The sequence below is a fragment of the Sander vitreus genome, chromosome 11 (genome assembly GCF_031162955.1).
Source record: "Sander vitreus isolate 19-12246 chromosome 11, sanVit1, whole genome shotgun sequence".
NCBI classification, from domain to species: domain Eukaryota; kingdom Metazoa; phylum Chordata; class Actinopteri; order Perciformes; family Percidae; genus Sander; species Sander vitreus.
Genome location: NC_135865.1, coordinates 17,766,509 through 17,779,592, shown reverse-complemented (window position 1 = coordinate 17,779,592; position 13,084 = coordinate 17,766,509). Strand labels below are relative to the sequence as shown.

Below are 13,084 nucleotides of genomic sequence, written 5' to 3'. Positions count from 1 at the left end.
TACACCTACATCAGACATGGATTCATGTAAGTACTGTGACTGTCGACCTTCGTGGGTTTTACCTTCAGTCTGGTCTTGAAGAATTGAAAGACATGCTCAGCTGATTTTAGGGTATTTACATCTTCAATTAAAAACATTCCTCTAGCCCAAAATGCTCTGGCTCTGTATTTAGGATCTTTGATCTGCTGCATTGTCCTACATTATGGGACCACATCTAAGAAAACTGACGATTCCTACATTGTTCAACCAATATGGATGTGAAAAACCTTAAACACCCTTGAATGTCAGACATCTCATAGTAAATGTTTAATTCAAATATAATTTGCTTGAGTACAACCAAAACAATGAAAAAGGTTTCACAGTTATATTTCATACAAACACATTTAGTTAGCTCAGACTTCTCAAAGCACACCCATACACAAACATATCAAACACACATTTCATCTATAAGTAAAATTGTGCATCCAGAAACATGTAAACTAAATGGTTGCATTGGCAGATTTCTACTTCCATTGTATAAATGTAACCTCTAACTGTCACTCTGTCTGCCCAAATGCTCAGCAAACTCACATCTCAGCAGATTTGATGACCACACAGTCATCCTTGAAGAATCACAGAGCACTTCCTGGTTGACTCATCGCAGTGCTACTTGCAGAGAAAAATTTCAAGTCTTACCACATGACGTGCTTAGCTGCACTCTTTAGACATGCTATGCTTTGACTTCTCCCCATTAAAAGACATAGCATCAAGCTGCCTGGTATGTTGCTACAAAAAAGGAATCTGTCATTCAGAGTATGTTGCTTTGTAGGTGTAAAGTCACAAAGTTGATCTCCTGACAAGCTCAACTGTCCATTGAAGGCAGTAAGAAGCTGGCGATTATGCAAAGAAGTTTAAGCTGTAAAATGAAAAGTGCATTTTTAATTTTAAAGGTTTAATGAATTTCATTAATTCATAGGCAAAATTATTCCCAGCTGCACACAGTAAAACATTTAAACTACTTTTTTAATGGAACATTATCAACAGATTCATTTAAACAAGAATGATTGAACTTTGAATAAAAATGAATACAAAATATGTACAGTAGAACATTTTGAATTATAAAACTTTGCATATATTACATGTCACATAAAAATCGCCACTTCTGGTCTGATTTAGTTCTCTGCACTGAGTTTGGGGTTCAGAGGGTGTTGCTCTGTCCAGAGACTTTGGCCTGATTGCTTTCCTCTTGTAACTTTGCTCCTGCATATCTTCAGCACCAGTAGTAATATGACCAATAGTGAGCAGATGACAGTAGCTATGAGAATCCCCATCCAGATACCCGACTTGCACTCTGGCTCAGAGACGGCATTAACATCTCCTGCAAAGAAGAAGACAAAGAAACGTATTACTTGCTGACACATATGCATGATTTAACATGATTTTCAAGCACTTGTATTTGCTGAGATTTACTGCTAATCACATTAAGATGTGCTTACCTTCTGCATAGACATTAACAGTCAAATATCCTGACTTTTCCACTGCAACCTTCCTCCATCCATGAGACAGAGATGGAAGCCACTCTTCTACCTCACAGAAATACAGGCCACTATCTACAGGACTTGGCTTCAAGACTGTCAGGCTGAATTGGTTGGGCAAAGGGTGGTCAAATCTTAGCTGATCACCCTTCCTAAATCTGTCTTGTAGGGTGGAGTTGCGGTAAGAGGTGAATACGGGGTGTTGTTCAGTCTCTGTCGCTTTCTGCCAAAACCATGTGACCTGGAACTCGGATTCACTGCTGGATTGTTTGGTGATATGACAGGGGACAGTGAAATCCTGGGATCTGCTCACATTCAACTCCTTTATTTCCTTCACAATGGACAGGTTTTTTTCTGTGAAAGCAAACAGGTAAAAAGACACATTTTATTTGACTTTATTGACAAGGCAAACCAATCAGTCAGTCCCTCCAGGATTTCGCGATCGCGCCAATTCACACAAATTCAACCAATCACCGTGAATTTGGTGCGACTCGCAATTTTGACCAATCACCGCAACTTTTCCGCAAATTTAACCAATAACATGAAGTTTCCCGCGACTTCAACCAATCCCAGCAGTCCCACGTGCCAGACTTTGTATCAGTATGTGATTCTGTGAGCCAATGACCAAGCAAGCGGGAGTGAGAACAGATCATTTCCTTGTTTCTGATATGAAGTCGAGACGTGTGTGTGACTCAAGCATCTCACATTTACCAACGAAACGTACAGCGAAAGACCGTGCAAAACATTTCAGATCGTCCTGCCAACTTGTATACATTTTAACATCAAAGTACGCTGTAACAAACTTTTCACTCTGAAGTCGCTGAAAGCTGCTGCCGTTTCAATCCTGTCAGCTATTTGCAGTGGGCGGGGCTGCAGCTCAGTTCCCCCCCGCGATTGGCGCACGCACACACACACACACACACACACACACACACACACACACACACACACACACACACACACACACACGGTGGATGCAGGAAAAACCGGAGATGAGACGTACAGGATGACCTAAATTGAGGACAGCTACACTTGTTATTGTAAGTGCAATGCTAAGTTAAAGTCCAATAAGTACTTTATCAAACCGTATGAATGTGTGTCCCAGGCCAGGATAGGAAATGAACTAACAATGTAAAGATCAACAAGCCACTGACACATATGTTCAAATCTGATTCATTCAATAAATTATTATTTTTTGTCTTAAATCCACCAGCCATTTTCATATTATACCAACATTTGCAGCATCCTGAGCCTTTTTTGTAAGGTTACTAGGAAAACTCAGCCCAGAGTAGTTTTATTCTCCCCAAAATAAGTTTCCTTTTTATTTTTAAAGAAAAAATCACAACTTTTTTGCAACTTTCACGGTCTCCCGCAACTTCATTGCAACAAACATACAAAAGATATCGCAACTTTTATCGCAATTCTTTACAAAAGCTCCCGCGAAATCAGGCATTTTGGACCGCAACAATCTCAAAAAAAGGCTACGAAATCCTGGAGGGACTGATCAGTGGGACTTTAAAATAGGGGAGAAGTTGGGAAAAGGAGACAAAGTGGAGATTAGGAGGCTTTGCAAAGGGCAGAAACACAACACAATTAATCTGTAATACTAAAAGAGCAGAACAAGTACGGCATATGGCAAGCAAAGTAGGGATAGCAAAACATATTAAAGCACCTTTAGCATACTTTTGAAGTGGTTATTTTGCTGAGAACCAGAACAGTACAATACATCAAAGCCAAATAAACACATGCAGACAAATCTACACGCCATCATATGGTATTGGTAATATTAATGTATTACCAATTGCAAGTTTTAAGGGAATAGTGCAACATTTTGGGATTATTACTCACACGTTGAGTGGTATCAATCTTTTCACCTAACTCTTGGTAAGAAAGTGAAATAGGCCATTTCCCAAAATGTCTAACTATTCCTTCAAACACCCAGATCTAAAAGATGTTATCATACCCGCAACATTAACAGTCAGCACGGTTGGTCCAGCACTGTCTGAGGCCTTTTGTTGCCAGTGACCTTCATGATCCAGCATGTATTGTTCCACCTGGCACTGGTAGGTCCCACTATCACCTTCATGCGCCCTCTGAATACCCAGATAGAAGCTGTTCTGAGTGGGTCTTATAAGACGAAGCCGCCCCTGCAGGCCTCTGAGCTCCTGGTTCTCTGGATAACTCAGCAGGCCCGTGTGGTCAAGCTGCACCAGGGCATTTGTAGCGGAAGAATCATGTCTATTGTAGAGCCAAATGACTTTGTAGAAAAAAGAAGAACTGGATGCACCTGAGATGATGTTACACTTGAGCTCCACCTCATCTCCCTCCTTGACAGTCAACGGCTGCTCTTTCTTGTCTAAACTAAGGTCATTGGCTGGAGAATAAGCGTGGGCAGAGAAAAGAAAACATAGTCAATGAAGAACTTACAATGTTGTCAAATAATTTTGTGTAAAGCCCTTGAAAACTTCAGAAAAAGTTGAAGTGCTTCTATATTTTCATGTCGAAATAAACTAAAATCAAACACGAGGCACAGAGTAGATCACAAAGGCTTTTAGCACTAAAAGTAGCTCCTAAGTCTAAAAGAAGTTAGTCATTCAAATGGTGCTTAATTGGTGCATATACATACATCACATTTTTCCAACTGAGCCCCAACTACTTAAAATCAGTGAGAAAGGAAAGGACAAATTGATAAATATGGAAATCTCTCATTTGAAATAAGCAAAACTGTTTGAACTTTGGCAGAGCATGGAATGCTCATGTTGAGCTTCATCTCTTATAGTAAGAAGCTTGTTGAGAAAATAGGCTTTTAGGGCCATAACAATTGTATGGGCTACATGTTGCTTACTGAACTCTGGAGATATTTTCAGTGAGCTATTTAACACAAACTTACCAGGCTCAATAACTGTTAACTTTGTAGTTTTGGACACTGGTGAGAGCTGATACCAGTCACCATGAGGATCTTGCAGCCACTCCACCACCTCACATACGTATAAGCCATTGTCTGAGACCCGAGCTTGACGAATACTGAACTCAAAACTGGGCCCCTTAGTGCGCCTCATGCTGATTCGCTGTCTGTGGCTCAGCTGTACCTGGGGTCCGAAAGTTACTAGGGCATCCTGGTCCGAGCTCACAATGGTCTTATTTTCTGCCTGTTGCTGGAGCAACCAGGTGATAGCATAGCGAGAGGATGCAGAGGGTTCTGAGGTAACTGAGCATTTCATTTCTATGTCAGTGTTAATATTTCCTGTCAAGGCAGGGGTGGTGGTCAGACGGAGTTTGCTCTCTATCAGAGGGAGAAAAAGTGAAGTCATATATGGTTAGAAACTAAGACAAATAGAATACACAGTGTAGCTTTCATCCAAAATTGCTTCAAAGATGGCATGTGGCCTTACAAATCTCAGCAATACCTGGGTTCTGCACCAAAACAGCCAGCTGGTTGGATGGAGGCAGCTTCTTGTGTACGTTCTCCAGGAAGACAGACACCATACACTGGTAGCTTCCTGCTTCCCTGTGGCTCGCACCGTTAATGAGCAGAAAGTGAATGACTTCATTCTGTTTGTTCTCTACTTTCAGCTGGTAGCGGTGCTGGTCTCCGGACCAGCTGATGGCACCATCAGAGTACAGTGTAAGGATGTTATCTAGGGTTGAGGGATCACGCTGCAGACTCCAAATCAGTGTTATTGGCATTCGCAGCCCTTTGATCCGGCACATCAACTGCACATTTTCTCCCACAGTCACTATGTTGTTGCGACTTATCAGAGACACTTTTACAAACGAATCTGTGACACAAATCCTAAATAGTCAGCAGTGATGAGTAAAAAAGCAGAAGCTGGTGATTATACAATCATGTGTTCAAAATAAAAAAGAGATGTGAGTCAATGACATTTCCTCTCTCTCTTATCTCAGTTTTTTTCACGCTTCACACTCATTTCTCAATATCATTTCCTTCTTTAAAACAAGAAAATATGTAATATTTATGTATATATATATATAAACATCATTCATGGATTAAATATCCAGTATTTCAGTATGTCAACATACTTGTCTGACATTAAACTTAGGACTTAAAGCATTAAGCGGTCTTCGAGAAAATCAATTTGTTGTCATTATACACAAGTATATGCAGTGAGGCACTCCGAAGTCTATACTTCAGTGCCATTTCAACAAATGCATGTTGACTAAACTGAAAGTCTATATAGCCCTGGAAGTGAACCCTACACTATATATTACAGCCTACAGCACAAGTGTTGGACAGAGCAAAAAACATTGTAAATATTGTGGTTTTTCTTAGACCATTACCCTTAAGGCTCTGACACACCAACCCAATTATCGGGTGTCGGACAGTCTGGCGAGGTCGGTGACTCGAGTCTGTTTGGTGTGTTCCATGCTGTCGTCAGTTGGAGGAGCTGTTGGCATCCATTTTGGCCGATTTGATTTGTTGAATCGGCCAGTGGGCAGTCGGACTCAAAGACTAATTTGATTGGTGGAGTGCTAGCCCTTGACTAGCGAATCAGTGCTTCTTCCACAACAAGAAGCCCGAGAGCTGACAACGCTATATCTTCTTAATACTAGCCATCGTATTTTCTTCTTTTCAGCGAGTAATGACAACAACGATCCTTCTTGACTACTATCAACACTCTCTGATGAAAACAATGACTGACGTCAGCGTGCTCTGTGTTTACTAGGTCTAGAGAGATGTTCCGTCATTTCCGGTTTTAATTTTTTGGGCGACAATATAGATTAGCGCCGTCTACTGCTATGTTATGGAGACGTATTACGTCTCGCGCACGCGCAGAACTTACGCTCAAGTCGGCGTCACTTCGGTGTGTTCAGAGGCACTTTTTTGAGAGACAGGAGCCATCTGGTTGGTGTGTCAGAGCCTTTAGTTGTTTTAAAAGTGCAAAGTTTGTGCTTATTAAAATCCAAAATCATTTTCCTCATGATTGTGTAAATGTCACAGCAATGACTTGAGTGCAAACAAGTATATTGACCTAAGGTGACACAAGAGGGAAGACCATGCAGTGCTGGAATGGAAAAGGTTCACCCTGTTGAAGCATGAATGTACTCTGTAGGTTCTTACTACAGGAAAGATCAGAGGGGTCATGAAAACATTGGAATAATCTTCTGGGAACCAAGATTATCAGTCCTACATTTGGCAAAATGGCCAGTAGTTTGTACTCAGGACTATACTGCTGGATGGATGGATGGATGGATGGATGCACAGACAGACAAACAGACCAACTGGAAGACTGAGCAACATCCACATCCATAGCATTGCCACTGTGTTGGCAAACATTGACCAATGCTTTCCAATAGCAGTTTCAGCTAAGTATGTTGAAAAATTACTTTGTTTTTTAGAGAAGGATCAGACCATATATGTGCTAAGAGGAACCTGCTGTGTAAATATGCAGATTTCACCATTTATTTGCGATGAATAATTTGTACTACACAGACAGATCTAGACATATCGAGACATATCTTACCTGTTGGAGCCACTGTTACAGTGGCAGTCTGTGACTGGCTGTTGGTCTTGCTATTGCTTTTCCATTCTGACACAGCACACTGGTAGACACCTGAATCAGAAGGAGTGACCTCATCAAGCTCTAAGGTGAATGTGTCAGTCGCTGGACGCGTTGCCTTTACTTTGCGACTCATGAACTCCCCGGCTTTCTCCAGAACCCCCTCCTGACTTAGACTGATGACACTGGTGAACATGGCTGTTGATGTGGATGTTGATTTGAGTTGCCAGGTGACGGAGAGCGGGCCTTTGACCCCACGCACTTTACAGGTGAGCTTCAGCGCTTCACCTTCCTTAACGCCCACAGAGTTTTGCATTTCAACTGAGAGCCCACTTTCTGTAATGAGACAAGGCAACAGACAGATGAGTGTGTTTAAGAAGATAATAAAAGAAAATAACTTTTTTTTAAATAGTTATGAATTATCTTATTAATATATATATATATATATATATATATAATAGGGCTGTCAAACGATAATTTGTTTTTAATCGCGATCAATCGCCGAATTTCTATAGTTAATCGCGATTAATCGCATACTTTATCACATGATTAAAATTCTATTATTTTGCATTTCTGTTTTTAAGTACATATTAACAATCGAAAGCAATTCTTACCAGTGTATCTTGATTGGGAATCAAATGAATGCAAAGAAAGTTACTTTATGAACTTGATTTTAAGATTTGTAATTATTTATTTACTGTAAACAAAAGAACAATGTGTGAATCTGTCATTATTGCACAATTCCTCCAAGTACCTAACTAAAAAACTAAAAATCTCTATCCTTACCAGAGTCAATATAGTGTAAATAATGTTGATTACTCACTGACGTCCAGTGATCACCGGTTAATGAGACAGCATTTGCAGCACCTTGCAGCAGTTCCACTGTGGCTGCTTTCTCCGTGTCATACAGGCTGTGTGTGGGGCTGCTGTCCCCCTCGACGGCAATGAGACGGGTCAGAATATGCCAACCGTAGTACGTCTTTAAGACCCGAGTTCTCTACGATGCTGACAGGTCTGCAGTTAGTTGCTACCCGTTTTGCAAGAGCTGTAGTCATTTTTTGGGATTTGGTTTCTTCCACAGGTCGGCAAGTAGCACTCTCCAAAATACTGCTTTGCCTGAGTGGGTAGCATGCTAGCGGGTAGCATCACGTTAACTGAACTGTATGCTTAGCTCCGTGAGGTGGTAGCTCATGCTTGACGTGCTTCGGTGATATTTTAATTGGGCTTTACACAATGTGCATTTGGCTTTCGACTTGTCTACTGAGCCATCGGGAGTTTTGGAAAATAAAAAGCTTCATTCAGAGTTATTGCTGCTGTCTTTCTCCATCATGCCTGCAGCCTGCAACAGCAGGATGTGTTACGAGGAAGTGGCAGCTTGATGATAAGTAACGGTGCTGCAAAGGGTCAAAATAGTAGCCTGTTATGCACGACGCAAAGCCGAGTGAAGTGTAAAATAAATAAATAAATGCCGGCATGCGATAAAAAAAAAATGGACGCGTTATGCTCGGCCCTTAATCGCATCGCGATTAACGCGTTAATGCTGACAGCATATATATATATATATATATATATATATATATATATATATATATATATATATATATATATATATATATAAATATATATATATATATATTGCAAGCCTCCATTTCAAAAGATAAAATTAAGAAGATAAAACTTAAAATCCAGGGTAAATCATACAGGTAATAAAATTAAACCCTGAGTAAATGTTTGTATGTCTCATTCAGTTTGGGCTCACTTGCTGACTGACCTGTGGCTGAGATGTTGACCAGCTGGGACTTGGAGTCCTGGGATGCTGCCTGTGTAAAGGCACCATCCTGCCCTCTGTCCTGAAGCCATGCTCTACAGGTAAACTTTCCTTGGTCCTCGGTTCTGACAGGCTGCAATATGAGACGGTAATCTCTGTCCCCAATCCGGGCTGCCCGGAGCTCTCCTTCTTTAACTCGCCCACTGTACTCGGGCCCCACAGACAGAATGCCTGTAGGGCCAATGCGGGCCAACTCAACACTTCCCCTGAGCCAGGCTACAGAGAAGAACCTTTCCTGAAGGTTCTGGGTGTCTACGTTGCAGGACAGCGACAGCTCCTGCCCCTCCTGCAGTGTTGACGACTGTGCAGAAATTCTCACCACCAGAGACGATGTGTCTGGCACCACCTCTGTTTGAGGCAAAAAAAGACGCAAAGTGAGACAAACACAGAAAGACATCCTGTCAGAAGCCACAACGACTGCTTAGGAGGAAGATCAAAGATGAACATGTCAACTCATATCAAGATGTGCTAAATAAAATCAATGAAATGATAGCTGCTTCTAACCTCTGGCTTTGACATTCACGATAGTTTCCTCTGCATCCTTCTGTGCGATAGTGTACCAGGAGCGGTCAGGATCTTGGATCCACTCCTGAGCCTGGCAGTAGATCCTGCCTTGGTCTGACAGCTCCAGCTGAGCCATGTTTAGCTTGTACATGGCCTCTCCCATTTTATCTAACCTTATGAGTCCAGCTTGGTAACGCCCTTCAAAGCCCGGGCCTGGGATCAGTGTGAAATCTCTATCCAGAGAAATGATAGGCTGAGCTTTGTCTTCACCGTCTTTATGGAGATACCAGGCAAGAGACAGATGGGTGTGCTGGATGGTGTTGCTGGAGGCTTGGCATGTTAAAGTGAGAGCATCACCCTCATAATAGCTCAGTGAGGTGGAGGCAGGTGATGAAACACTGAGGGAGTTGTCAATCACTATGGCACCACAACAGAAACAGAGACAAGGACATGCAAGTCATACATTATTGCCATTTTTTACAATACAGCAGTTAAATTGAAAAGTAAGTCTAAAAACTCAAAAGTAGAACAGTGACTGATTACCTTTCACTGTTGTCTTAGCGCTGTAGGTTCCATCATAAACAACTTGGTGGTTGATTACACTACAGTCATACTCCCCTTCATCACCTTTCTCTAGTCTTTGTATCTCAAAGAAGACTGAGTTTGGATTCACATGTGTCAAATTAATGTCCCCACTCCTCACACGTTGTGTATACACGGCATAGCCGAAGTCCCGGTCATTGGTGCTGATGATGTTAATCTCAAATGTTGGATTTGCAGGCTTCTTAACACGGAATTCAAATCCTTTTCTAGTGCTGGCACTGTCAAAGCCACTCACATTGCAGGAGATAGAGAGCGAAGAGCCCACCACGCGATACAGTGGCCCAGCCTGTGCTTCAGTGTGCACTCGGGCTTCTCCTGTGTGAAGCACAGATAAAACACAGATGTTGAAGTCAGTTAAATATTGCAACTTAAAGTGTTGATCATGTTTAATAAGGGTGCTACACTCCAGAGTCCAACCTTTGTTTTAGTATTGCATGGATATATAAAGCAAAACTCTGTAGCCTTCAAGTTGCTTTGCACATATATAAACTTTTTACAGTATATAGTGTGAAGTATGTATTCATTGTAAGTATCAAACGAATGCCTGCAAATAGTGGAAAATATCTCTTACAGGACATTTATATTCATCCAAAAGAAAGGAGGGAATTACTGCTGCTTTTTCAGCTTCATGTTCGTCTACATCAATTCAATTGTTATTATAAAAGACAGAGAGAATAACATAAGTAAATCATCACTTATCAATAATTGAGTTCAACCACAGAAACCATTGCAAATGCAATTACATTCAATACATTACAGAAAAATAAGTGAGTATTGTAGATGTATGACATAAACTGAGCTTACCATGTATTAGTGGTTGTTATTATTTCTTACTATAGTGGTATATGGTATAAGATGGACATAATGACACACAAATAACTATGTTTCACTTAAAGTGCACTTAACACCAAGTTTCTTGGCTCCACTTATTTCCTCCTTACTTTAAAATTACTTTCTTTCCTCTTCTTTTTTAACAAGGGTTTAACTAAATAAGCAGCTGAAATTCTACCATATTTCCACTTTAGCTTTCACAGCATGAAGATCACTCACCAAAATGCAATTCAATTGCAGGAATTCAATGTAATACTTACCACAGTGCAGAAGTAGTCCCAGGCAAAAGAGCAAATTGGCCCTCAAACAAGATCGCAGGGAACACTTCATCCTAAATCTGCATCGAAGTAACACAGTGTTCACACCATAGCAGTTGTGACCAAGTCTGTGCGTATACAGACATTACACTAGTTCATGCTTCCTGTGGGTACACTAAGAGGAAGTCTGACATATGTCCTGCATACTGCACACACGGTTGCAGCATACTGTACTTGTAAATGTATTATCATTACCATTTTTACTGTTTGTCTCAAACATGTGCATGTGCAGGTGATGGAGTGTTGGAAACAAAAACACAGACCCTGAAAATAGCTTTGTTCCGTCCGAACTATACTCGGTGTGATTTGGGTTACCTACGTAAGACTTATGTAGGCTTTTTTCCGACCACTTATGATAAACACAGCGTCGCCCTAAGGACGCTGTGTTTTTTCCATTACATCGTTTAAATTGACACCATCATTACATGTAATACACTATCAATTGGGCAGAAACTACAGCTTTAACAAACTGAGAAAAAGTGCGGTGTGCGCTCATTTGACCTCAATCATACCTGAAATAATGTGAAGGGAAGTGACATTATGTGATGCTCTCTACTACAGGCAAGTAATGCACTATTGGCATTCTCAAAGATCGACACCTCTCCATGTCTAAAAGTGTTTGCCTTTAGAAGGAACTACACAAACCAAGTTTTTTATTCCAAAATAAAATATGTGTAACTTTTACTTATTTGGTTTTTCTTAGAATTCGATAATTCATAGTCATTTTTACAATTAACAATATAATAATCTGATCATACATCACCGAGTGGCGGGATAAAAGGCCTCCGGTTGAATTTCATTGTTAGGAAATACCTTGTGTCCAAGCTTGACCTATTTCGGCAAACATTGAAACAGGAAATAAATTTAGATTCTTTTAGATTGCGTTTGAATGGTGGTGTAGACAATTGAGGCAACAGTGCCACTTAGTGGAGAAGATGAAGACATACAGTTCTGCTGCAACTGTGTCTGTCATATTCACATTTTAGCATTATAGCCTAAACTATTGCTTTGATTGTGTAGCCTTAATAAATGCTTGAAGATGTGATGTATCTGAGTAAGAGGTAAAAGGGAGATAACAAACAGTTTGGACATCTCTGTGGTGTAGGACAGATGTGGGTCAACTAGTCGACGAGAATAGTCTCTTTTGTTGTTTCCAGGAATGTTTGAGAGAGAGAGAGAGAGAGAGAGAGAGAGAGAGAGAGAGAGAGAAAGTCAGATGAAATTAGATAATACTTTATTGATCCCAGAAGGGAAATTAACATGTTACAACCACACAGAGACAAGCTAAGAGACAAGAAAAACAGATATATAACTATTTGAATTAAATAAACATAAAAAGGATATGAGATTAAAAATCTACATACAAGATCTACATTATAAACAACAGATATCCTGCTCCCCCTGCCGTTTGGAAGGAGGTGTTTGCAAACCAGCCGTCTCAATGCAAGGACTGCTGAGTGCTTGCTGGACAGGTGGCCCATTGCTACTATATGATATATTAATATCTATGATGGAAATGGAAAATAACACCCGAATATAGCAACCATATAACATTTAGCCTACTATATAGTGATATAAGTCATAAAAAGCAATATAGTGGTAAAGATGTTGTTACTACATACTTACATAGTATAAACATTTTGAATATGTTATTGATTATATATTGTTGTAGATAGCAATTACGGAAAAAAATCATCTGCTACAAGACGTGTGATTATTTTTTCCCAACTATTCTCTAGTATTTGCTTGGAAAGTTTAAACTCTTTAGGCATAAAACCCTTATAAAATAAGGTGTTTCTATTGCTCACAACCCATAGATATATGCAACTGTGCATACGGGTCATGAGAAGACACCACACCACTTTAAAGGGTCACAAGCAGGGTTCAAAATTAACTTTTTCGTCCATCAGCCAAATGGCTAGTGAATGTTCAAATTTGACCAGCCACTTTAATAGATTACCATTGTTT

The 13,084-nt window shown here is 40.4% G+C and overlaps 1 protein-coding gene across 2 annotated transcripts; it reads right to left on the bottom strand.

Moving 5' to 3' along the window:
- Positions 1–284: 284 nt before the first annotated feature.
- Positions 285–11,984, bottom strand: LOC144525318 (immunoglobulin superfamily member 2-like). 2 transcript variants are annotated; one of them, XM_078262029.1, is made up of 11 exons: positions 11,875–11,984; positions 11,060–11,136; positions 9,909–10,283; positions 9,366–9,782; positions 8,805–9,209; positions 6,998–7,369; positions 4,922–5,293; positions 4,405–4,797; positions 3,478–3,888; positions 1,476–1,868; positions 285–1,357 (listed from the first exon to the last, which is right to left on the bottom strand). In XM_078262029.1, the coding sequence occupies exons 2-11, from the start codon at positions 11,127–11,129 to the stop codon at positions 1,152–1,154; spliced, it is 3,414 nt and encodes a 1,137-aa protein (XP_078118155.1). In that variant the 5' UTR covers positions 11,130–11,136; positions 11,875–11,984; the 3' UTR covers positions 285–1,151. The 2 variants fall into 2 exon arrangements, with proteins under 2 accessions (XP_078118155.1, XP_078118156.1); XM_078262030.1 differs by having other exon boundaries at positions 11,930–11,948.
- Positions 11,985–13,084: the final 1,100 nt, after the last annotated feature.